This window comes from Cannabis sativa, chromosome 4, assembly GCF_029168945.1.
Source record: "Cannabis sativa cultivar Pink pepper isolate KNU-18-1 chromosome 4, ASM2916894v1, whole genome shotgun sequence".
Lineage (NCBI taxonomy): Eukaryota > Viridiplantae > Streptophyta > Magnoliopsida > Rosales > Cannabaceae > Cannabis > Cannabis sativa.
This window is the reverse complement of record NC_083604.1, coordinates 81,005,453-81,029,800: the sequence shown is the minus strand read 5'-3', so window position 1 is coordinate 81,029,800 and position 24,348 is coordinate 81,005,453. Positions and strand designations below refer to the sequence as shown.

The 24,348-nt window shown below is 32.2% G+C and overlaps 4 protein-coding genes across 7 annotated transcripts; 2 read left to right on the top strand and 2 right to left on the bottom strand.

The window, feature by feature from the left end:
- Positions 1-518: 518 nt before the first annotated feature.
- Positions 519-3,865, bottom strand: LOC115714090 (WD repeat-containing protein WDS homolog). 3 transcript variants are annotated; one of them, XM_030642626.2, is made up of 5 exons: positions 3,719-3,865; positions 2,271-3,021; positions 1,972-2,073; positions 1,055-1,696; positions 519-960 (listed from the first exon to the last, which is right to left on the bottom strand). In XM_030642626.2, exons 2-5 carry the CDS (start codon positions 2,916-2,918, stop codon positions 775-777), a joined length of 1,578 nt encoding a protein of 525 aa, XP_030498486.2. In that variant the 5' UTR covers positions 2,919-3,021; positions 3,719-3,865; the 3' UTR covers positions 519-774. The 3 variants fall into 3 exon arrangements, with proteins under 3 accessions (XP_030498486.2, XP_030498485.2, XP_030498483.2); XM_030642625.2 differs by having other exon boundaries at positions 3,594-3,851; XM_030642623.2 differs by having other exon boundaries at positions 3,698-3,850.
- Positions 3,866-4,950: 1,085 nt separating this feature from the next.
- On the top strand, positions 4,951-9,680 carry LOC115714265 (receptor-like serine/threonine-protein kinase ALE2). 2 transcript variants are annotated; one of them, XM_030642898.2, is made up of 9 exons: positions 4,951-5,547; positions 6,321-6,404; positions 6,499-6,612; positions 6,724-6,822; positions 6,978-7,349; positions 7,433-7,693; positions 7,835-8,224; positions 8,332-8,572; positions 8,671-9,680. In XM_030642898.2, the coding sequence occupies exons 1-9, from the start codon at positions 5,487-5,489 to the stop codon at positions 9,380-9,382; spliced, it is 2,334 nt and encodes a 777-aa protein (XP_030498758.2). In that variant the 5' UTR covers positions 4,951-5,486; the 3' UTR covers positions 9,383-9,680. The 2 variants fall into 2 exon arrangements, with proteins under 2 accessions (XP_030498758.2, XP_030498759.2); XM_030642899.2 differs by having other exon boundaries at positions 4,952-5,547; positions 6,981-7,349.
- A 3,571-nt stretch (positions 9,681-13,251) lies between these two features.
- LOC115712013 (uncharacterized) lies at positions 13,252-17,579 on the top strand. The gene is made up of 13 exons (XM_030640217.2): positions 13,252-13,481; positions 13,569-13,620; positions 13,710-13,799; positions 14,242-14,319; positions 14,447-14,521; positions 14,958-15,010; positions 15,154-15,304; positions 15,384-15,494; positions 15,598-15,724; positions 15,814-15,908; positions 16,268-16,406; positions 16,961-17,013; positions 17,117-17,579. The coding sequence occupies exons 1-13, from the start codon at positions 13,384-13,386 to the stop codon at positions 17,231-17,233; spliced, it is 1,239 nt and encodes a 412-aa protein (XP_030496077.2). The 5' UTR covers positions 13,252-13,383; the 3' UTR covers positions 17,234-17,579.
- Positions 17,580-17,767: 188 nt separating this feature from the next.
- On the bottom strand, positions 17,768-21,259 carry LOC115714857 (multiple C2 domain and transmembrane region protein 10). Its single transcript, XM_030643623.2, has one exon. The coding sequence runs from the start codon at positions 20,968-20,970 to the stop codon at positions 17,947-17,949; it is 3,024 nt and encodes a 1,007-aa protein (XP_030499483.2). The 5' UTR covers positions 20,971-21,259; the 3' UTR covers positions 17,768-17,946.
- Between the last annotated feature and the right edge of the window lie 3,089 nt (positions 21,260-24,348).

Below are 24,348 nucleotides of genomic sequence, written 5' to 3'. Positions count from 1 at the left end.
ATGATGCAAAATTTATATAACAAACACATTACTTTTATATTTACTTTAATACATTGATAAATTTATTATTCTTAATAAAAATATTAATTTTTACATGATGGTCTAAATTAATTTTTACAAAATTGAAGATTTGAGTTGTCTTGAAATTTGTGATTAAACATAGAATAAGGGGTAATGTGAAGCTCAACCTAAGTTGATATTATCCACTAAAATTGTATGGACCAACAAAAAAATCACACATTCCCACCTTAAAATTTACACCAAAATGCACAACACATTCCCATCTATCCCATCCCTACATCTTTTTTTGCCCCCTCAAAATCCCAAAATGTAAATCCTAGCTCAATATGCTAACTAATAACCAAGCATAGTTAGTTACATTAACCATCTCATAGTTATGTGAATCCATATGACAAATGAGACATGAATAATAAATTGCTTTATATGTATTTTAAATTAATTAATTAATATATATATAGTGTATATATGATTGTAAAAGAAATCAAACAGTGTGAACATGTCAAAGATATAATAGCTTAAACATGTCAAAAAAAAAAAAAAATCATTACATAATATGAATCAAAATTGAACTCCCTCCTCTTTCTAAAGTACTAAGGTTTTTAAACAAAAAGTAGAGCAACAAATGCAGCAGGGAAAAAAGACAAGGTCTCACAAGAAATTTACAGACTCATGAATGTAGAACAAAAAAGACTACCTATGTATTTTCACTCACAATAAAGACTATACGGGAGTTAAAATTGGATATCTGTTAATTTAACTAAGCTTCTTAGTTTGCATTTTACTAGGTAGACTAGGCCTCCATATTCGGATTGTTTGATCGTCACTTGCAGACGCCAGCATTTGAGGCCTCCTAGGATTCCAGCTAACACAGTTCACAGTCATTAAGTGACCTACCAAAACCTCAATTGGGCTGGAATTTTTCCGGTTCCAGATGTAGACCTGCTAATATAGTTTATATTGATGAAGTGTTCGAAGTTTCAATTTAGTTCAATGAACTAGTAATACTAAACTCGTGAGAAATAAGAATTATTACCTGTGCATCTTCACTACCACTGGCAATAAAGTAGCTATTCAACCCACCGAAACACGATCTTATCACATACTTGCTTTGCTTGTGGCCCATATATTTTTTGGGTTTCTCCCATTTCCCTGCAATATCCCACATATGAATTTCTTGGCTATTAAGATTTACGATGAAGAATTCACCGTCTCCTGAAAGTGAAAGTGATGTGATTGAGTGCTCCTCTGAGATGACTCTCTCAGCATTTGTTATAACATTTACTATTGTAATTTCTTTATCTGAGAATATACAGATCAGATTTTCTCCATCAGATGTCACGGCAAGATCTATAACTTTAGGCATCCTCGTTCCCCTCCATGCCTTTATTTCATTCCCATTACAGTCCCACATGTAGATGCCCTTTTCAGGTTCTGAACTACCACATACAAGTCTTTCAGAGTCGGGAAACCAAGCACACGAGCCCACAATGAAGTTAAGATCCCCGAACGTGTGCATTAATGTACCTGTTTCCACATCCCAAAGTTTGAGGACTTCCAAATTTCCACAAGTGAGCAACTTCTTATCATCAGGGCTCCATGCCACAAAGGAAACTTGTTTTTGGTGACCACATAATGTGTGTTTTGGTGTTATCTTATTATCATCATCATCCGGTACCTAGCCCAAGAAAGGAGAAGGTAAAATAGTGAGACTTCATCACAAAAGATTTCCTCTTTTCTCAATCAAAACTAAAACAGATAATTTAGTTCTGACCAAGAATAAATGCCAAAATCAACTCAGACTATGCGGTGATGCTTTTCAATGGGATGTAAAAAGATAAGAGTGCATAGTCTCAACCTGTTTAATGCAAAAGCAACACCATTAACTTGGGACTAAAACTTCTAATGCTATTTTTCTTGTCCTTTTATCTATAAAAGGAATCAATAAGATACCTCCCATATGATGGCTGTACAATCACTTGATGAAGAGGCTAAGTACTTCCCGCTGTTAGAAAATTGAACAAACCATACTTCATTCTTATGATCAGTCAAAATCTGCAAGAGTGAGAAACAAACATGAAATTAAACGATGAGGCTAAACATGTTGAGGCTGTGTTTAACGTGGTTGATCAAATTTTCACAATAATGCTTAGTAACAATATAGAGGCATTATCAGCATTTAAATTTTAGCTTATCCTACCAAACTAGTAAAACTTTTAACAAATCTTAATCAACCAAAAACTAACGCACACCTGATGGGTCTCTGTCGGGATCTGATCTCTTCCACATAAATGATCCACATACAGTGATACTGCACCTGGTGAATTGTGGTACATACATGAATTAATCTGGGCTGAAACAGTGGTTTCTACCAAACTTTCCAACCTTCTTTCGGGCATAATAATTGGTGGAGGAAGCAATTTTTCCAACTCTCTCAACAAATTTCTTCGCGACCCACCTACAATGTTATCATCATTCTTTCCCAGCTCTTCGTTCAAGGAAAGAATATTATGAGCGAGATTGTGAATAAGATCTCTGCCCACATCTAATGCAGAAACATCTTTCCGCAAAACAGCCAATGCCTTCAAGTAATCTCCATGACTCAAATACTCAGAAATACACTGTTCGAAAATTAAGAACAATGCTGCAGCTCTAGTATCCTCCTTCAAATCACTAAATGCCTTAAGAGTCTGAATGCAACCATCCCAATTCCCATTTACTACTTGAGATTTGAACAATTCAAAATCGTGGGACTTGTCCGAAATTCCAGACTCTAATTCCAAACAAGAAGCTGACTCTCCAAAGCCTAATGAGTATAGACACTGAATTATTACTTTTACAAACTCATGCTTTCTTATTAGGCGCTTTGTACCAAGCACCGTCGGCGAAGCCTCTGACATTGATATACAGCAAATCTATGTTTTGGTGACTTTCTAATCTTATACACACTCAAAGTCAAAGGCTACCATTTCTTCTGCTGGCCATGATTCCTCTTAAAGTAACCTAAACAATAGAAAGTTCTTAGTACAAAGAAGTAAAATCCAATTCAAAGGTAAACATTCTCAGAAATTTCAATTCCCTCAGAATTCCCAAAAGTCCTAAATCTCAGAATGTTTACAATTACACTTTACAGACACTAAAATCTAATAAGCAATAAGAACAGTTCCCCAATTTCCACACCCTCAAAAAACATCTAAAACCCACAGCAAAAACTTGCCCAAATTAACATAAAAACCTATCAATTAACTAAATTACTTCAAACTACCATTGCCCAAAATACAAGCTAAGCTTAAATATACAAAAACTCAATAACCCATCAACAGTATAAAAACACATATAAGATATAGAATAAAACAACAAAACCCTGAGCTAATGTATCGAAGAAAATAAAATACCCAATTCAAAAAACCAACTAACCCTAGATTACTGACAGCTCAATAGAAAACTCAAACCAAACTTTTACAGAAAAAAAAAAAAAAATTAATTAAAATACTCAGAAGATAAAACATAGATGTTAAGGTTCGTTAAAAGAGTAACTTGTAATTAAAGAGAGATTAATTCACTCACTAACTCACCAGCAAATCGTTCGTTTGTTGGGTAAGTTAAATAAAAATGGCGTCTTGAAGAAGAGAAAGAAAGGGTTGTTCTAGAATTGAAAATGGGTTCGAATTTGACTTACAGTAAAGATTACATTACATACACCAAATTTACAGAGCAGATCTAACTTTCGCTATCGTTCTTCTCCGTTACCGATTACGACTCCGATTTCTCCGTTTTCTTTTTTCACTGTTTTTTCCTTTGTTTAAATCTTTTAATTTTTTTTAAAGGAAAATTAATAATAATATATAAATAATTTATTAAATTATTTATTTTGTCTTTATAAGACAATCTATAGTCATATTATTATTATTAATTATTTATTTTTAAAGGATCTATTACTATGTGAAAGAAAATATATTTAAAAAAATCGAATTTAAGGTGGATATTCAGGATTTATTAATTTATCTTTTTTTTTTTGGACATGAACAAAACATTGAGATTAATTATTAATTTAGGGTTTGATTGGTTTGTGATTCAAAAATTGTGTTTTTTAAAAATGTGTTTTGGAAACAAAAATTTAAATTTTGTAAGTGAAAAATTGTTTTTAAATATGTGATTAGTTGTAATATGATTTAATGTTTTTGAGTTTTAAAAAAGTGAATATGTGATTGGTTGGGAATTTCAAAATAAAAAAGTAAGAGAATAATTGGAGTGTTTTTGGATTCAATGATTTGAAAACACAAAAAACATAAAAATGGTGTTTTCATTTTTTAGCCTAAAACTCAAAATAGTATTCAAATTTTGTTTTTGAAAACACTCAACCAATCAAGAATTCTTAGGTGGACCCCCACCATTTTAATTTTCAAAAACATAAAATAGTTTTCAAATCCTAAACCAATCACACACCTATTTTTAGTTTATTGTTTTGTCTTTTTCAGATAAGGACTAAATCCTTAGTTAATTATTTCTTTTTAAAGGATCTATTATTATTATGTGAAAGAAAATATATTTTCCTTATTAAAAAAAATCGAATTTATTATTTTTTTTTTGTTGGAGAACATATTCAGGATTTATTAATATAACGACCGAAAAGTTTGGCATAATAAAACTGAAAAACATTATTATTAAGAAAACGCTGTCGTTTAACTCAAAACGACAATTAAAAAACCGTCGTTTCGAAACAAAAACGACAATGCAAAAAAACGACATAACAAATATTGTCGTTTATCGACTCAAAAACGAAAACGACAACACAAAAACTATCGCTTAGAGACTCAGAACGACGATGGGAAAAAAACGACATAATAAATATTGTCGTTTATAGACAAAAAACGACAATAATACTAGGTAGTGGTGGTGTTTGTTGAGGCGCGTGAATCAAACAGCCCTGAAATTTTTTGATGATGATGATGATGATGATGATGGTGAAGAAGATCATCATTCATATTAATATTAAAGCTTTGAGCTTCATAGTCATATTAGCACCACAAGCATTAAAGTCTTCAACTTTCTCTCACCCCACTACTCTCTCTCTCTTTCTCTACTTTCTCTCTCCTACCACTCCAAGATCTCACCTTTCTGCTTCAAACTTCACTCTTTCTCTCTCTCTCTAGAACTCACCTCACATTTTTCTTTTAACAAAGCATTTGAGTATGTCTCGGCTTTGATAGATCTTCAACCGCATTTTATGGATCTGCAACCCCAATTACCCGCATTGCTGTCTTCTTCTTCATACTCTCTCTCCTAGGGTTTTTCTTCTTCTTCTTCTTGGGTTTAATGAGTTTGTAGTAGTAGTGGGAAGTAGTGAGTTTCTGTGAAACCAGCTGGGGGAGCTTGTTGTCGGCCAATGCTTGACCGGAAACCTAGAAATCTCCAGCTCGGTGCTGTTTGACAATGGTTTGCGGCAATTTGGGTTTTGTCAGAGAAAAATGCGAACTTTAATTCTGCTTCTCTGTGTTGTTCTTCTTCCTCATCTTCCTCCTTCCTCAGGTAAATTTTCTCACTGTTTGAGCTTGTTTGGTCGCCGAGAAAAAGAAAAAGAAAAAGAAAGTTCCTTTTTTTGTGTGTGAATTGGGGTTTGAGTCAAAAAGTAGTGTGGAGAAAGAAAGCATTATTGGGTTAACTTAACTTTACTCACATTATATTTTTTTTTTCCTTTGGCTTTTTCTTAACCCTGAAAGTTAAAGTGCGTTTATTTTTGTGTGTAAAAGTCAAAAAGTAAAAGTGGTATTTTTAGATTAAGAACCTTTGTTTATGATTAATGGAAGTTTACATTGTCTGGTCTGACTACTGTTTATACTTAATAATTGCTTTTTTTTTGTTTTTCTTCTCTGTTTCCAAAGTTCATTATCATCATTTAAGAATTTTCTGTTAAAGGAAAAAAAAACACCATTCTTGAACTATTTTTTGTTTTAAAGCTGGTATTTTTAAGTAAGTGGATTTCAGTTGAATCTAATGTTTAAATTTATATAATAAGATAGGATTGAAGCTGATAAGAATATCAATGGCGTTTCCATAGTACTACTGCTTATAATAATGAATTAATATATGGTATTTTTGTCTCCCAATTATGGAAATAATTGAATGAGATTCAACCTAAGGAGCAAATTTGCAATTATTTCTATAGTTCGAGGGGAATTTTTTACAAAAGAACAATAATTAAGGAGGCAAAACCTATAACTGTCAAAGTTCGGGGTGAAAATCGTATTTATTCTAATGAATTTGGCTTAGAACAAACTTAACATAGTTGTTTATTATGTCAGGGCATTCTTTACTGCACATATACCTGTCTCCTGTTCAATTTACACACCGATTATTATCATCAAAAGAATTCTCAATTGACCATGGTAAGTTGAGCATTGCTTAAAACTCGGTTTAGTTTACAATAAATGCATTAAACTATACTAAAGTTATGATTTTTACACTCTTGGCTGGCTGCAGCAAGGTCAATTTTGATGAGTTTGTCTTTTGGGTCATCAAAGTTTTCCAAGACAAAGTTGCTCAAACACTCTTTGGCACCTTCTATTGCTCCTGCACCTTCTCCAATTTATCAAGGCACGATTTGCATTCGTTGTAGTTTCTTTCTTTATTGAATTTAGTTTTATTATCTTAAATAAGATGAGATGGCAACATTGTTGTTTGACATTATGATGTCTTTTCTATCAGGTCCTACTGGTTCTATCTCCCCTAGGCATGGTGGTCATCATCGACATCGACATCATGGAAGGGCCCATGCTGTTGCTCCAGCTCCGTCAAAAGACCAAGGTAATTTTTGGGCTTGAGTTTTGTAGCCATACCTTTTAAGTACACTGAGGCATGGTTAAAAAAGATTAAACCTTTTTTCGTTTAGCTATTGTTTGTTACACTCAAAAGTTTTTTTGTATCCTATAATTTACTCATCATTGCTATCGATTTTATAGCAGGCTGTGGTCAAATCTGTGTGGAGCCACTTACTGCCACCCCCTTTGGTTCGCCGTGTGGATGTGTGTTTCCAATGAAAGTCAGACTTCTACTAGATGTTGCTCCTTTTGCTGTTTTTCCCGTAATGAATGAGCTAGAGATTGAGGTTGCTGCAGGCACATACTTGGAGCAAAGTCAAGTGAAAATAATGGGTGCTAGTGCTGATAGCCAAAATCAAGGAATGACAGTAGTGGACATTAACTTAGTTCCACTAGGAGAGAAGTTCGATAATACCACAGCAATACTAACATATCAGCGATTTCGACATAAAAAAGTGCCTTTAAACATGACTCTTTTTGGTAATTATGATGTCGTGTACATTAGTTATCCAGGTAACTACCTCGACTAATTAACTCGATTGGTTCATTACATTGCTATAATTATCTTGTTTGAGAACGAAAACTGTTATTATCAGGGATTCCTTCCTCTCCACCATATGGAGGTTTCACTGGTAACGGTCCAGCTGAAAGTGTTGGAAATCTACCTATTACCGCCAATTTTGGGAATAAGAATCAGAAAATGAATGTTCGAACCATTGCCATTATAGCTTTGTCTGCATTTGTGCTCCTAATGGTTCTACTTGGAGCAATCTCTGTGTTTATTAAATGGAGAAAAGTTAGAAAACCTTCGAACGCTGTTGGTCCTGCCTTTACCTCATCCATTCATAAAAGATCAGGTAAGTCTCGGGAGTTGTATAGTTGAGACATGTTAAAGTTTCTCTTTCCAAATGGATTCAAATGAAATAATCTTCCCAAGTAGCGTATATCTGAGATCATTAGTTTTTCTTTTGCCTTATTGATATGAGCGTGTAATGCAGGTATAGGGTCAATTTTGTCGAGTAGTATTGCAAGCTCCACTTCGGTGTCCCTGATGTCAAATATGGCGCCCAGCATCCTCTCAGTTAGAACATTTTCACTTTCTGAGATCGAAAAGGCAACAGAGAAGTTCAGTTCAAAACGAATTTTAGGAGAAGGAGGATTTGGACGTGTTTACAGTGGGCTTATGGAGGATGGAACTCAAGCTGCAGTAAAGTTGCTTACAAGGGATAACCAAAATGGAGATCGTGAATTTATTGCGGAAGTTGAGATGCTAAGCCGATTGCATCATCGTAACCTTGTCAAACTTGTTGGCATATGCATTGAAGGGCGAAGACGTTGCTTGGTGTATGAACTTGTTCCTAATGGCAGTGTTGAGTCCCACTTGCATGGTATGTTGTTGTTGAACACATACATCTCTTTATGTTTTATGCAATTGCTCGATTAAATAGGGTCGGTAGCCATTTAAATAATTTGGTCATTATTATTGTTTTTATAGGTATTGACAAGACAAAGGGGCCTCTTGACTGGGATGCAAGGATGAAGATTGCCCTTGGTGCAGCAAGAGGATTAGCTTATCTCCATGAAGACTCAAACCCTCGTGTCATTCACCGAGATTTCAAAGCTAGTAATGTTTTGTTGGAAGATGACTTCACCCCCAAAGTTTCAGATTTCGGGTTGGCAAGGGAAGCCACAGAAGGAAGTCAGCATATTTCTACTCGAGTTATGGGAACTTTCGGGTAATAACAATTATACACATATCGGTTATTACCACTTTTTAGTTAAGAGAATCGATGTTCTTACTTATCGTGTTTTGCATTCTTTCGAAAAAATTCAGGTATGTTGCACCAGAATATGCAATGACAGGTCACCTACTTGTCAAGAGCGATGTTTATAGTTACGGAGTTGTGCTGCTGGAACTTCTCTCAGGACGGAAACCTGTTGATATGTCCCAACCTCAGGGACAGGAGAATTTAGTGACTTGGGCTCGGCCTCTATTGGCTAACAGGGAAGGTTTGGAGCAATTAGTGGATCCTACTTTAGTTGGATGCTGTGACTTCGATGACATAGCTAAAGTGGCAGCTATCGCCTCCATGTGCGTTCACCCTGAGGTGACTCACAGACCATTTATGGGCGAAGTTGTGCAAGCTTTAAAGTTGATATACAACGACACTGATGAGACTTGCGGAGACTGCTGTAGTCAAAAGGAGTCTTCTGTTCCAGACTCAGACTTCAAAGGCGATCTTGCAGTTTCCGATAGTAGCTGGTGGAATGCAGGAGCAATAAGCCCCCGATTAACTTTCGGGCAAGCTTCTTCCTTCATAACAATGGAGTACAGCTCGGGCCAACTTGAAGAAATGGATAACAGACCATTTTCAACCTCGAGTTTGATTGGTGACGAAACATCTCTCCCAATTAGACATGGGAACAGGTCAGGACCCTTGAGAACAATTCGAAGCAAACCAGCTTTCTATAGACTAACAGGAAGTAGGAGCGAGCACGGTGCCTTCCTTCCAAAACGCGATTGGAACGATGGTAATTGGGTATGATCATTTGAGGTTTCTTTCATTTTCATTTTCATTAAAAATGTACAGTTCCTTGAAAGACCTGGGCTTTATCAGTTATAAGCCGTCGGTGTAGTTTAGGAGTTCGGATTTTCCTTGGTTCCCCTTTTGTTTGGCGGCGAAAATGTGAGAAAAAGAAAGGAAAAAGAGAGAACCTTGGCTTCTTCTAATTTTGGATATTCTTGATTCATTACCATACAAGTTGGAGATTTGTAAGTGTAATACTCCTCTTCTGTATTGTATATCACTCAAATTTTATAATTCTTATTATTATGGTTCTCAATGCTATAGTTTGTTAATTTGAAGTATATAGTTATCAATACCCCAATTGAAACAAGTTCTCGATCGCTCTTAATCAACACAAAATAGTGTTTCAAAGAAACCGCAATTTTCATGGTTAACAGATAAACCGCAACTTCACCATAAGGGGATTTGAGAAATTGAGCATGTAGCTAACTCTTCTCCACCTCAATGCTATTTGGGGTTATTTGGTTTTTTTTTTTTTGACTAGTCTATGACTCTTCATGGCTAAGCTCAAACTCAGTCTCATGGCTCAGTTTTTTTTTTGTTTTTGTTTGACAAGTCAAAAGTCAATATATGTTTACCATATCTTAGTTAACACAAATTATTTGTTTTATATTGCCTTGTTTATTTCAGATTTTGACATCTTCTGCAAGAGGCTTAACACCTCATTCTTCCTATTTTTCTAAATAATTGGTGAACAAGTAGTGGTTTTTTGTATTTTTTAAAGAGTTCAATTTGTTAACAAGTTATTTTCTTGATTCTTTAAACTATTTTACAAGTGGGTGTCTAGATCATACCTAACAAAGTGGTTATTTTTTATTTTTATAGACACTTGGACATAATAATAATAATGAAAATGCAGATGATGTTTTTTTTAATGGATTATATATATATATATATATACTTAAAAATGAGTTATAGATTTTTTTTTAGTAAAATTACTATAATTATTAGAAAATATCATGTCGATTATCATCACGAGGTTTACGAATGCTTAACAATTTTTATAATAATTATTAAATTAAAATATAAATCTGATATTTTTTTTTGAAAAAAGTGATTAGAATCACATTAGGATATTCCTGAAACCTCTTCAAACCAGCATAACTCATTGTCTAGCCTAAAGGCAATATAGTTCTTCAATTTTTAACTTACTCTACCCTCTTATACTATTGTTTGGAATTAAAACTTTATAAATAGCAGTCTTCTCTACTTTATTCTTTAAAATACATCATTAAAATTTTATTTTCTTTATTTTACTTCAAACTCTTAAATTACACCATATATCCACTTCTTTAAAATACATTACTAAAATTTTATTTTATTTTTTCAAATTTTAATATATTTTATTCATTTCAAACATATAATATTTATATTTATATATATATTCCTACATAAAAAGTAAAATTAAAACTTTAAATAATTAATAAAATATGTTTAAAACAATTAATAGAATTCTATAAATGTAGAATATGAGTAGTGAATTTTAAAGAAAATTTAAAATATAAAAAGAGTTTAAATTTTAATGTATCTGATGTAAGGTATTTTTAGTTAAAATCACTAATGTGATTTTCTATTTTAAAAACACTAATGTGAGTGCTTTGGCTAGTTATTTGTTCGATTAATTGTATTTTATTAAAATGAAATAATAAAATATATCTTGATTTCATTATAGTTTTCATGTACCTTCTATACAAAACAAAAGCTCCTAAAGATCACTCCCAATAATTATTGTCATTTTCTACAATATTCTTCATATTGTATTGTCATTTCTTTGCATTCCATTGCACCCACAATAATTATTATTTTTAACTCATTTAAATATTATATATTTTTTAATCATTTCTTATATAAAATAAGGTGGAAAAGAGATTAGAATGGGAGATGATACATTATTTGTTTGTTTGTTTTTTTTTTTTTTTGGAGATAAGATGATACATTATTTGAAAAGACAAAGATTTGGAGAATAAATAAAAGAATATTTATTCTTCACATTATATTGTCATTTCTTTGCATAGCACTGCACCCACAATAATTATTACTATTATTTTTTACTTCATTTAAATATTATATATTTTAATCATTTGATATAAAATAATGTGGAAAAGAGGTTAGAATGGGAGATGATACATTATTTGAAAAGATAAAGGTTAGAATGGGAGATGATACATTATTTTTTTCTTAAACTTTTTATACTTGATATTACCCCTTAAAATATACGAATTGTTAAAAATTTCTCAAAATATAACAGTTACATAATTATGTCACGTCTATTAAGTTTTGTTTCTTCTACCATTAAAAATTAATATTTTTATCCCCTGAACATCGACCACAAAATTCTATCTCTTTTATTAAAAAAATTAATTTAAAAATTATGATGTTGCATTAATTCTGAAAAAAAAAATGATAAAAATTATTAGAAAAACCTAATAATAATATTAAATTAATTAAAAAATATATTAAATTTACTTAAAAAATTTAAATTATTCCTAAAAATATATTTTCAAATTTTATTTTATTTATAAACACGTATCTTAAAATATCAAACTAAAATTATTAAAAAACCTAATAAATAATTTAAACAAATTAGAATTTTTTTGAAAAAAAAAATCAAGCTCATTTATATTTATAAACTCATATTTTAAAAAATAAAAAAATAATTAAAATTCAATAAAAATATAAAATTATTTTGAAAAAAAAAGTTAGAAATTAAACTAAACTAATTTTTAGAGAAAAAATATACCCAAACTTATTCTCGTAAAATTTAGTTTTTACAAAAAATTAATTTTTAATATATTTTTTATATCTAAATGAATTTTTTAATAAAAAAATAAATTATTTTTTAAATCGCTTAATCAGTTTTAAAATTTTAATTTTCTTAATTATTCAAAATAATTTTTTTAAGATTTAAATTAATATTTTAAGATTTACTAAAAAGAATTTTAAATCTTTTCCATTTTTATTTTGATAGTGTACAATTTGATAGTTGTCAAAATTTAGGGGAAAAATTTGCTAATTTACAAAAACAGTTTAGCATTTAAAGAGAATAATAGAGCGGAACCTAATAAAAGAATTAAATTTCTGTAAATATAAAAGTTCAAATTTTTTTTTAAGAAGCTGTATATTTTAGGAAGCAGAATTAGTACTGTCGAAAGTTTAAAGCTTAAAATTACTAAGTATTCTAAATAAAATAAACAATATGGAAGACTTAACACAACAAATAAGTAAAATGAATATGGCTAAATAAGCCAAATACAAAACCAATTTATAATGCCATATTCTAATCTATAATTGTTAAATATTATTTGAAGTTGAACTAGAGAACTACATTATGTTATAATAATTAATACACAAATAATATTTCACTAAAATCATTGCAAAATTATGTCTTCTTGAAATAAAATGCTCTACTATAGTCTTGTTGTTACATGCCATACTGACTTTAGGTGGCCACACGAGATTAGTTGAAAATTTACAAAAATTCTCCGACCAATCTCGTATGACCACATAGCTCAGGATATTGAATTCAATTAAAAAATATATATTTATTTAACAAATTATATGTATTATTGTTTTTATTTTTGTCACTTTTATCATGGAGAGATTCGACATTCTTTTCTTATATAAGTGAATCTACAACTCTTTAAGAATTATAGATAAAATTAAGAATCATTAATATTTTATTATCTATAAATGTATACACATGACATAAGTTTAACATATAATATTTTATTTTTCATTTTTTATTTTTATTCAAAAAACAAATATGGCCTTGGTCTTTGACTTATGAGTATAGTTAATTCCATCATGGAATAGTGTTAATCCAATTCCGGCTAAGAATAACTATATTACCGGTCCCAAACACTCTTCTCTGTCAACTGAAAAACCAAATGATTAATCAGCTTCCATGAGTGGCAGAGCCAAGCCATAACCATAGCCAAGCTTTTTCACCTTAACAAAAAATGCTCTCCTTAAATACAACAACAACACCCAATGCCACTCCTTTTCGCTCTACACTCTCTTCTTCTTCTCTCTCCATAACTCTACCTCACTCAACAAGGTTTCTCCTTTGAACTTTTCTTTCCTTTCATTTTGTTCTTTTCTTTTCATTTGGTTTTTTTTTTTTTTAACTTGGGAAATTTTCCAGGCTCAAAATGTCATCTTCTAATTCCCTTCCAATCCCAGAAAACCGTATTGTTGTAAGTAACCCATTTGTGTCTAAATGTCAAGTCTTTGTTTTGTTTTTGGGATTTTTAACTGAATTTGAAGTTTGGGTTTTGTTTAACAGGTTGGTCTTGGTTCAGCTGGAGTAGATTTCTTGGCTACAGTGTCTTCTTTTCCTAAACCAGATGATAAAATCAGAAGCACAAGCTTAAAGGTTTGATTTTTATGATTTGGGTGTGTGTGTCATTGAGTTTACTCAGTAACTAGGATGTTTAATACTTTGCCCATTAAAGCTTTATAGACATTTATAGATAGCTATGGTTGGAAATTGTAAATGAATAGTTAAATTTGGTGCTTTCACTTTTAGAAATTTATAAAATCCCAGGACAATACAATTTAGAACATTGTTTAATTGAAGAATATAGAAAAACATATGTGATGAATCATAGCAATAATTGAGAAATAATAAAGATTATTTATAGAGTTAGGGAGAATCGAGCCTCTCAAGTTCAGTTAATTAGAAAAATCCACACTTCTGCTTCAACTAGATTTCACAGATATGTTAAGCTCGTTAACTATACATTAAACAAGAAATAATTAAAACGTTAATGTAAGCCCAAAGTAAAAGTGTTACATTCACTGCTTTTTTCCTAAAGGTTCAAGGTGGTGGAAACGCCGCGAACGCTTTGACTTGTGCAGCTCGGTTGGGCTTAAATCCAAGGCTAGTTTCCAAGGTTTTTAAATTTGTTGTCTCACATATTCCTCTCAGCTTTATTTATGTAAAAAAAAATGAACAATCTTTCAATTTTTCTTGTGTTCTCTTTAGAGGATTTTTGGTTATTGATTTTGGTGATATAATAGGTTGCTAATGATTCTCAAGGCAAGGCTATACTGGAGGAGCTAGAATCGGATGGTGTAGATACTTCTTTTTTTGTTGTAAGTTATGATGAGTTTTTAATGTCTTTTACTTGAATCATTTACAAATTGCATGTATAGATAGACTCACATATTTTCGTTGAAGTAGATATAAACTACTGTAGTTTAGCAGCTGTGTCTGCTTTCGCTAAGCGACTCGTTTTATCTTGGATCTTTGAGGATTTAGCAAGTTTGTCACCGAGATTTTTAGGAGTGTCTCTAATCCATGTTCGTTGGACTGCTAATGTGGCTTTGCATAGATTAGTTGTGCATGCTCTTTCGTGGGATAAACAACTTATTTTTGCTAGATGATTTTTCATATTTTCTTTAAGATGTTTACGCCAATATTTTCAAATTTTCAATAAATTATTCATTTCTTTCGAGAATGGAAAGAGAAAAATGACAGTTAGAAGCATTTCGCCTGCACTTTTTGACTCATTAAGGCTTACTTTTCCAGGTTGCAAAGGATGGTAATTCACCATTTACCTATATTATTGTTGATGATCAAACGTGAGTGAGGCCCTACTTTCTCCTCTTTTATCACTCACTTATATTTGAATTGTTTGCAATAAGTTTGGAGATGATAAACCTGTTTTGCAATCATTTATTTCTTCTCCTTTTGCTCATTTCATTAATCTAAAGTGATACTGTAGGAAAACTCGTACTTGTATTCATACCCCGGGATATCCCTCCATGAAACCCGACGAGCTTTCCCAATCAAGTGTGCAATCTTTAGTGGAAGGTGCAAGAATCGCCTATTTTGATGGTCGTCTCCACGAAAGTGCTTTGCTTGTAGCACAGGAGGTAATCATAACGGTGAAGTTGTTGTATAACGGTCAATTTGTAATTTGTTTCGGTGTTGGCATAACGATTTCTAGTGCAGGCAGCTCGCAAAAATATCCCTATTTTAGTTGATGCAGAAAGAGTAAGAGAAGGGTTGGATGAACTTCTAGACTTGTCTACTTATGTTGTATGCTCTGTTAAATTTCCAAAGGTAAGTTGATCATTATCAAATGATTTCTTTCAAGTTAAAACATATCTATTCCATCATGGTTTTCTGTATCTACAGATTTGATGTAGCAACTTGTTTGTAACAGGCATGGTCGGGAGCCCAATCGGTTCCAAATGCAATGGTTTCCATGCTTTTAAAATTGCCAAAATTGAAATTTGTGATAGTGACTTTAGGTGAAGAGGGGTGTATAATGCTGGAGAGAAGTGTAAATGGTAGATCTTAGTTCAATCTTTTTAATGTAGGAATATGGTTTGAAGAGTTAGAAGATGTGAATATTGATATAATATTCTGATTTTGACAGAGACTCCCAGCAAAGAAGTTGATGTAGAGAGCTTATTGGAATCTCTAAAGCAAAAAAAGGATGGTACTACAACGTTTCCCACGTGCGTTTCATCGGTAAATCAATTTCGTTAACCCCAATTAGGGACTCTTTCGAATTTTTTTACAGAATATTATGATTTCGTTATAGTTACAATATCACCATCTCTATAAAGGCCGAGTTGTCAAATTCTTAGCGGCTGAAATGAAATGTTTTTAACATTTAAGTGAGCTATGCTAATAGTACTGTTAAGAGTAAAATTTACTTGGGGAGATATCCAAGTGTGTCGAAAAGCTCAGAATCTTAACGGTTTTTTTGTTATTGTTCTGATAATGTATATGGCTTGTATTAAACTTTTTATAATGTTTTTGGTAACTACAACTACAATGGCTTTATGTTTTGTTAGCTTCTAATACTTTTTTGTGTGAAACCTCAGTCTGTGGAGAATATAAGAGCTAATGGGATAGGAACAATTTCTGGGAGGTTGATCTTGGGCACAGCTGAGAAGATACCCCCTTCGGAACTCATTGATTCAACCGGCGCTGGTGATTCATTCATCGGAGCAGTTCTTTATGGTACCCAATGAACTTTCTAGTTTCATGAATTTGTGTTTCACTGGAACACTTTCTTCATTTTTTGCCAAGCCAACAACCCATCCAAGTTTTTCTTCTGTCTTAGATATTGATTTTTGACGAGTTCTAATACAACCTCTTATTACAACTATTTTCTCAACTTCTGCATCAAAAAACACATGCTAAAATATTTTTTTTCTTCTTTTTCACGGTAATGTTCGTTATAGTTACAACATGATGTAAATTTTTAAAAAATTTCGAATAATTTACAGTATCGATAACAGAGTTCTTAATATTCCAGTTTATCACGCTTGTTGAACCCTGTAAACTATTAGAAATTTTTCAAAAAATTTATAAGAATGATGATGTTGTAACTATAATGAAGTCGTGAATTTTTTATGTTAAAAAAAAAATATTCTAGCATGTGTTTTCGAATACAAAAATTAAGAAAAAGATTGTAATAGAAGGTTGTAATTAGCACTCTTGATCAAACTGAGGCCGTAGTGAAATTTCGATTGATCATCCTCAATGATAATTATTCTAAATTTCTTTTGTAGCTCTTTGTGCCAAAATGCCAGTGGAGAAAATGTTGCCTTTTGCTGCTCTAGTGGTAAGTTTACTCATTAGTACCCTTGATGATAGAATAATTCTTAGCTAACACATTCACATTCACATTCACATTCACCTATTTTTCCTATATGCTTAATTTCCAGGCGGGAGCCTGCTGTAGAGCGTTGGGAGCTCGAACTGGGCTTCCTCATCGAACCAATCCATGCCTCTCTCCGTTTTTTGAGTTGGATCGACAAACCAATCCCTCGTTGGTTAAGTAAATAAGAAACTCGAAAAATGAGTCAAATTTGTCATAAGCCAAGAACGGCGGACTGAAAGGCGAACTATCTGAGCAAATGCTGCTTCAGCTGATGATGCTTATAGCCCTAATGAAACAACTCTGCTTTTCACATAAAACTAATGTACCATCAATACCATATTGAGTACAGTACATAACTTGATATTGTATGTACTTGAACAATGTTAATATTAGTATTGATCATCCCTTACTCTTATCTTAGTATTTGTTATAACATAATTTATAGTGGTTCAGCTCTCTAATAATCTACTTTGCTTGGTCTTTAGTATTTTATGAAATGGAATGGAAAAGAATCAATTTCATTTTTAGATTGGATTCATTCTAATAGGATGACTTTTTCAATCATAAAATTCAAATCTAAGCTACAATCATGTTTTTGTGATATCTTTCCCTTTGTTACTGCATAAAAAGTAATAGAACTTGCATATAACACATCACATTCTAACTTGGAATTTAACATTGAAGGAGAATTGAAATGAAACAGTGAAGAACATAATTAATAATAACAATAATGGTATTAGCTAGATGGATGGATACACAATATGGTTACTAGTTACTAATAAATAAACACTAAGACAATAGGGAAATGATACCAAAACAGAACCAAAAGTCTTTCCCTTTCCTTAATCTAATCATATCCTTTCACCAAATCTAAAACACCCCAAAACAAGATTTCTACAACAAGCTATCTGCCCTTGATGGCAATCTTCTGAAGAAACTCAAAGCGCGAGAAGGCAGCTTGCTCCTGAACCTCGGCGGCCTAAGCACATACAAACCCCACAAAGCAACCACAACTCTGATTGGCACAGCATACAGACCAACAGCTGCAATCAAGCAAAAGATCACAAACAAGAAGCTCGCCCTCGGGTCTCTCCAGCTGATCAGCGCTTGGAAGCGTTCGCCTTGTGAAGCCATGTCTCCAACGACGGTTTGAATCCTTCCCGCCACACTCCTCAACCTATCATACCTCATCCTAACAAGATCAGCACTTCGGCTAGTTGGGAAAGAATCAAACTCTTCATCGAGTTCATCGGGGTAAACACTCTCAGCATGAGACAAACGAATGTCCATATGAGGAGGGTGGCGTGGCCTTGACCGATACCTCCACAGGCCAATAAAGGCCATGTAGAATAACACAGTTGGGATAATAAGCTCTGGAAATGTCACCAACATGAGAAACACAGCAACAAAGAGAGCTGAATACACAGGCTTTTGCCAATTCCTCATTGCCTCGGCCCCACGAGCCATGTCTACGAGTCCAGACACGACATTCATTAGGCGAAAGAAGTTGGCTTTGCTTCTCCTCATGCTCCACATGTGAGAATCATGATCAAGCATGTATTCAACCACTTCCCGGCCAAGTGGTGGCTCGGCCCTGCTCAACCGCGACGCCACTACATTCAAAGCTTGGTACCTTAAACTCTCCAACTGATTCACACTCAAAGGATTCACATAATGCATCTTAGGCAACAAAGGCAATGTGTACAAATTCAACATATTAGTCATATTAGTACAAGAGAATCTCACAGCCAAATGAACTTCTCCCATTTTCTTAACCCCATTAGTGTGGAGCATCAAAAGAGGGTAAGAATGAGTGTAAACTCTATCAGTCTCAAGTGTTGACAATCGAATCCTAACTTTCCCAATTCGTGAATCCCGAACACTAGGGTTGTTAGACATGTTCTTGTCAATTTTGGCATTGTCAAAAACCCCAATTGTGATCACAGTGCAAGGATCAAAAACCTCCCAAGTATACTGCTCATTCCACTTGGGTGATAAACTATCAACCACAGTTCTAGTCCTAACCCATTTCTGACCATACTTAGCAACACAATAAGCATCAGTAGAGCCACCTTTCCCTTCTTTGAGCTTAACCGGCATAAGCCCCGTGGCGCCCAAAATCCCCATTTCGAGTACTCCAATGTGAGGCTTCCATAGATTCTTCTCAGTTGGTCTAACATCACTGCAGTAAATAGTAGCTTCATCAAGAACATGGTAACCTCCATCAAGCGAAACCCGAAGATGGATTCTAGACCCGAATCTAGACACCATTTTCGCCTCAGAAGAGCTGTTGAAATGCCCATTGTCGAGGTTAAACCACCTTGACACAACAGGCTTCTCATTGTTTCGTTTTTCGATTGCCATCAAAGGAAGAATGGCTCTTCCAACAACCTCTTCTCTCCCGGGACCCACCCGATCCTCAACCGAAATGAAAATGTAGTCTTCAAAAGGCTCAGCAACAACAAACATCATCTCTTCACACCAATAAGGATTAGAAAGGCTTCGAGTTGGACTAGGCTGAGCAACCCTTGTCCTCAAAACTTGATTTCCCACTTGTATTTTCACATAAAGCTCGGGAAACCTCATCAAGCTCGAACCTTTATCACCAGGAAGAATGTCTTGAGCTTCAAGAATTGAAACCCTTAAATACCAAAGCTTTGGAGACAAGTAAACCTTTGACTTAATCGAACAAAGCCCATCAAAATTAACATTTGCAGACTTTGAATGCCAAGCTTCTGCAAAAGCCTCATCAGCTTGAGTACCAAACCAAATGGATACCATAACTTCACCAGCTTTGCTCTTATCACCTTTCTTATCCTCCATTCTATACCACTGTGGAGCTAACTGACTATCAGGAGGAACCCTTTTAGGAACCTCGTTTAAATCGAACCAAACACGACCCAAGAACTCATCTTTATTACTCTCCTTAACAAAAATCTCAGCCATTGATGACTGAACACAATCTTTCGAAAAGGCAAAGACTTGATTCCATTCAACATTGTTAGAAGAGCTTATTCTCTTAGCAATTCCTCTGTAATTTCCAAGCTTAACTTCAGCCACCAAATCAGCTCCACCAAACATGGAAATCTCCCTAGCTTTCACAACTCTAACATAAAGATACTGAACTTGTTCGACCAAGTCATAGGTTGAGCTAGTTTTGTCTTTCTGAAGCGATTCACCACCGAGTTGAGGCCGAGTCTCTTTCAAAGAAAACTCATTCGACCCATTTGAGTACAAACTCATCCCACCCGTTCCAGCACCGGCGCCGGCGCCGGCCATGACAGGAGGTGGAGAAGGACCAGTTGTTATAACAACAGGCTTCATCTCACCCATATTGGGATCCAAATGCTTCTGACCCAGTTGTTGAGTTGGCTTAGTTTCTTGTACAAGATTTCTCTGCTGAGTCGCCATTAACGAGTTCTGATTCTGTCCCAGCTGCATTTTCTTGTTCTTCTTAGAAAACCCATTGGAGACAACTTTATTAACAACAACATCTTCTTCTTCTTCACTACTCGAAACGTAAAGCTTTAAGCTAATTTCACCTCTAACATGAGAAAAGAGACTTCTTTTATCAAGTGTATGAAGCTGAACAACCTCTTCACCTTCTTTACAACCAATACTCGAACCAGAAACTCGAACTTTACCCAGAAAATTTCTACTGTTACTCGATCTTCTCTCGTTAAAGACATTAACTTCTATAGTTCTGTACGGAAGATCATTAACATCATTAACATGAAAAACCAGCTTCTCATTCCAAATGGGGTTTAAGTCTTTGTATTTCACTTGTGTTCTTAACCTTTGATTCTCGAACTCAACTTCCACAAACGGAGAAGATGACCCTTCGCCGTCTTTTGGCATGAGGTTGTGAGCTCCGACCACTTCCACTACAAGCTTTTGTTTGCCGTAGGTGTTGTTCATGGCTTAAAGTTCGGTTCTTTTTTTTTGTTTCAGTTTTAAAAAAAAAGAGAATGGAGATGAAAACAGAGAGAGAGGGAATGAGAATGAGAGGGAACAAAGGAGATGAAGAGACTGGTTATGGGTGATGGTTTGCAGAGTGATGAGAATGAAAAGACACTGTGGACAGGGCAGCAATGGCGGGAGGCTCAAGAAGTAGTAGCTGAAAATCACTGTGTGTAATCCAGCACAGCATGCTTCTGTTATTTCTTTTTTTCAAAAACATTTTGGTAAATCTTTCTCTAGTATATTCCTTTTGGGGAATTTTATTTTCACACTAATAAAATATAATAGAATATAAGAATATTTACGACGAAATTTATTTAATATTTATAATTATTACACATATATTTTTAATTAAAAAAATTAGGGATTTTATATTATAATTTTGTTACTTTAATCATTAAATATCAACTCAAAAATGCATGACAACAAATTATTGAACCACGTACTAAATAAGCTGAAGAAATAGGTCGTCACACTAATTTTTTTATTAAGATTATATGTGTAACAATTGTAAATGTTAAGCGAGTTTCGTTCCAAATACTTAAGTTTAACTCTCGGTTGCAAATAAATACATAAGTTTGATTTTTTTACAGTAATAATACATAAATTATTTTTTTTGAAACTTTTGTAGGTAGTTGGCTGTTTAGTGTCAAGTAAATGACCACGTGACAGTCTTGATTGGTCCAAGTCATAAAATTTTTATAGGGTGCTTCAATAATACATTCAATTAAATTGGGTGCACTAGTACATTCCCTAACTCTTTCAACATCAATAAGAATTTTTAGTCCAATTTTTTACATGGTCGTGTAAGTTATAATTATTTAAGACATACAGCAAAAATGTAAGAAATTGAGAATAATTTACAATGTAGAATTTAATGTTCAAACCGTCTATTTCACACGCGTATAAAATAACAAAATTTGCACGTACAACTGACTTTTGAACCTTATTTTTGACGTGTTAAATTTTTCAAAATTTTACTGGGTGTCTTAAACAACTACAACGTATACGACCATAAAAAAATTTAGATTATTTTTTTTTCTAAATACCAAAATAGATAAAATTAAAAAAAAAATTAAAATAAGTATTGAAATTAACATAAAACAATATGAGAAAAAATCTTAAAAAATATTGAGAGTTATTTTAAAAATTATTTTAAGCTTAATTTTATTAAATATTAGAGTGTACTTTTCATTTTATTAAATACAACTCCCCTTCTTTTTTTTTTCAGTATTTAGAATAGTTTTTCTTAAATTTGTTTTATGCTATTTTAAAATTTCACCCTTTAATTATTAGGACTACTAAAATATATTTTCTAAATTTTTTAACGAGCAAAAAAATTCACGAAGCATAATTTAATAATTGTAATAGTTCGGGACTAAATTTCTAAAATAAGCTTTTTTAAGTTATAATTATTTAGAATCTTTTTGTGAAAAAAATAAAAAATTGAATAAGTTAAAATGAGAAACTTTATTTTATTAAATAATAAATTAGTATAAATAATATTCTGAATTTAATTTTAAAGCTGGTAATAGCATAAATAAATATATGAAAATATAATTAGTCTAATCATAACACATTTAAGTTAAATTATTATTAAATTTTTTATTTAGCAAAAATTGAATTATGAGTCTTATTTTGTAAAATATAGGATTATTGTCATATAGTAAAATAGATATTCTAATCAATAATTTATGTAAAATACAAATTTTAAATTGGTATTTACTCATAATCTATCGTATTCTATTTTTTGGAAAAAAAAAAATAAATATATAAAATTACCATATTGGACTAATTTTTTTTACTATAAATTTACCAATATTTAAAACTAAAAAAAATAATAATTAAAGTTTGGATGCTTTTACAACGTAAAGCTTAAGGGGTTTATCAATGTATCCTCTATTTATTTGATTTGATATTTGAGAGAATTTTTTGATTTATTTTTTTTTATAATCGTCTACATTGTAGTTATTTAAGACATTCAAATTTTAAGAAATTCAACAAAAATTTAATACTTTGAGAATAAGGTTCAAACAATCTATTGTATTCAAGAGTCTTTTATTTTATATGCGTGTGAAATAAATTGTTTGATCCTACTGTAGAGGAATTAAATTTTTTAAATTTTATAAAATATATTAAATAGCTAAATGTAAATAATTATAAAAAAATATTAAATAACAAATTCTTTTGGTATTAATGAATTCCCTTAAAAAATAAAAAAGGAAACATTTACATCAATTAATTTGACTGGAGGCGTTGGACAACGGTGATGAACAGTGAAAGCCTGGCTATGAAGCGCGTGAGTGTAACGCACCAATGAGGTGTAAATACGACAGAGTGGATATAGTGGGGCCCACCCTAGTTAGGACTAGTCTTTAAGTAACGTTAACATAACCTCATTAAACTACGTTATATATCATACTGACCATAAAATCTCACTTCTATTAAGGTTAGTTTAGGTATACACTATTCACAAATATTTTAATAGAGTGCTATTGTTAACATTTTATTACAATTTTTTAATTAATTTTTCGTGTTTAAAAATATATGTTGAAATATTTTTTAAATTCTTTTCATGACAGTATTTATTATTATACTTACAATGTTATTTTTATAAATTTTTGGATAGTTCACAGTACTGAAAATACGTTTAAAATTTTTTAAGCACTTGTGGTAAACTGGAATATCAAAAACTTTATTTTTAACATTGTAAACTATTCGAAATTTTTAAAAATTTACAGGAATGATACTATAACTATAATGAATACCGCTATAAAAAAAATGAAAAATAATATTCTAGCATATAATTTCGGGTGTGAAAATTGACTAAGAGGTTATAATAGAATATTGTAATTACTAGTTGTGTGTATCACTCTCTAATGTCTCAATTAATTATCATGCCTTGTATAATTTATTATAATAATTTTTAATTAGTATCGTTAGCTAATTATAAAATATTACATTTAAAGGGTGTTAAAAGTGTACTCCCTCATATTTAAAACCCCACACCCACATTTTATTTATTCTTTTATTTATAGGTGTAATCTAGGAGTGTCACTAGTTAAATATTAATTAAACTATATTTACTCTTTATATTCATTAATATGCATTAAAATAAAGTGTGTGTCTGAAATCGCTGCCTAATAAATATCTTCTTAAATTCTAACATTGTTTTATGTGCTCATTTATTATATCTTAGTTAGTTAACAATGAAAAAAAAAAGTAAAATATCTCCCACCAATTTTTATTTCTCATTACTTACTTTTAGCCTATGTTTTATTTATTATTTTTTAAAAGACGAACAACTTTAGAGCATTATTATGTAGTACTAAAATG

Excerpts from the sequence above, each read along its gene's own strand:
- LOC115714090 (XM_030642626.2), bottom strand. The coding sequence starts at position 2,918 with ATGTCAGAGGCTTCGCCGACGGTGCTTGGTACAAAGCGCCTAATAAGA. Across the intron at positions 1,697-1,971 it reads GTACAGCCATCATATGGGAG|GTACCGGATGATGATGATAA; the intron begins GTATCTTATTGA and ends TTCTTGGGCTAG. Across the intron at positions 961-1,054 it reads GTGGTAGTGAAGATGCACAG|GTCTACATCTGGAACCGGAA; the intron begins GTAATAATTCTT and ends CTATATTAGCAG.
- LOC115714265 (XM_030642898.2), top strand. The coding sequence starts at position 5,487 with ATGCGAACTTTAATTCTGCTTCTCTGTGTTGTTCTTCTTCCTCATCTT. Across the intron at positions 7,350-7,432 it reads CGTGTACATTAGTTATCCAG|GGATTCCTTCCTCTCCACCA; the intron begins GTAACTACCTCG and ends TGTTATTATCAG. Across the intron at positions 8,225-8,331 it reads TGTTGAGTCCCACTTGCATG|GTATTGACAAGACAAAGGGG; the intron begins GTATGTTGTTGT and ends TTGTTTTTATAG.
- LOC115712013 (XM_030640217.2), top strand. The coding sequence starts at position 13,384 with ATGCTCTCCTTAAATACAACAACAACACCCAATGCCACTCCTTTTCGC. Across the intron at positions 14,320-14,446 it reads ATCCAAGGCTAGTTTCCAAG|GTTGCTAATGATTCTCAAGG; the intron begins GTTTTTAAATTT and ends GTGATATAATAG. Across the intron at positions 17,014-17,116 it reads TGCCTTTTGCTGCTCTAGTG|GCGGGAGCCTGCTGTAGAGC; the intron begins GTAAGTTTACTC and ends CTTAATTTCCAG.
- LOC115714857 (XM_030643623.2), bottom strand. The coding sequence starts at position 20,970 with ATGAACAACACCTACGGCAAACAAAAGCTTGTAGTGGAAGTGGTCGGA.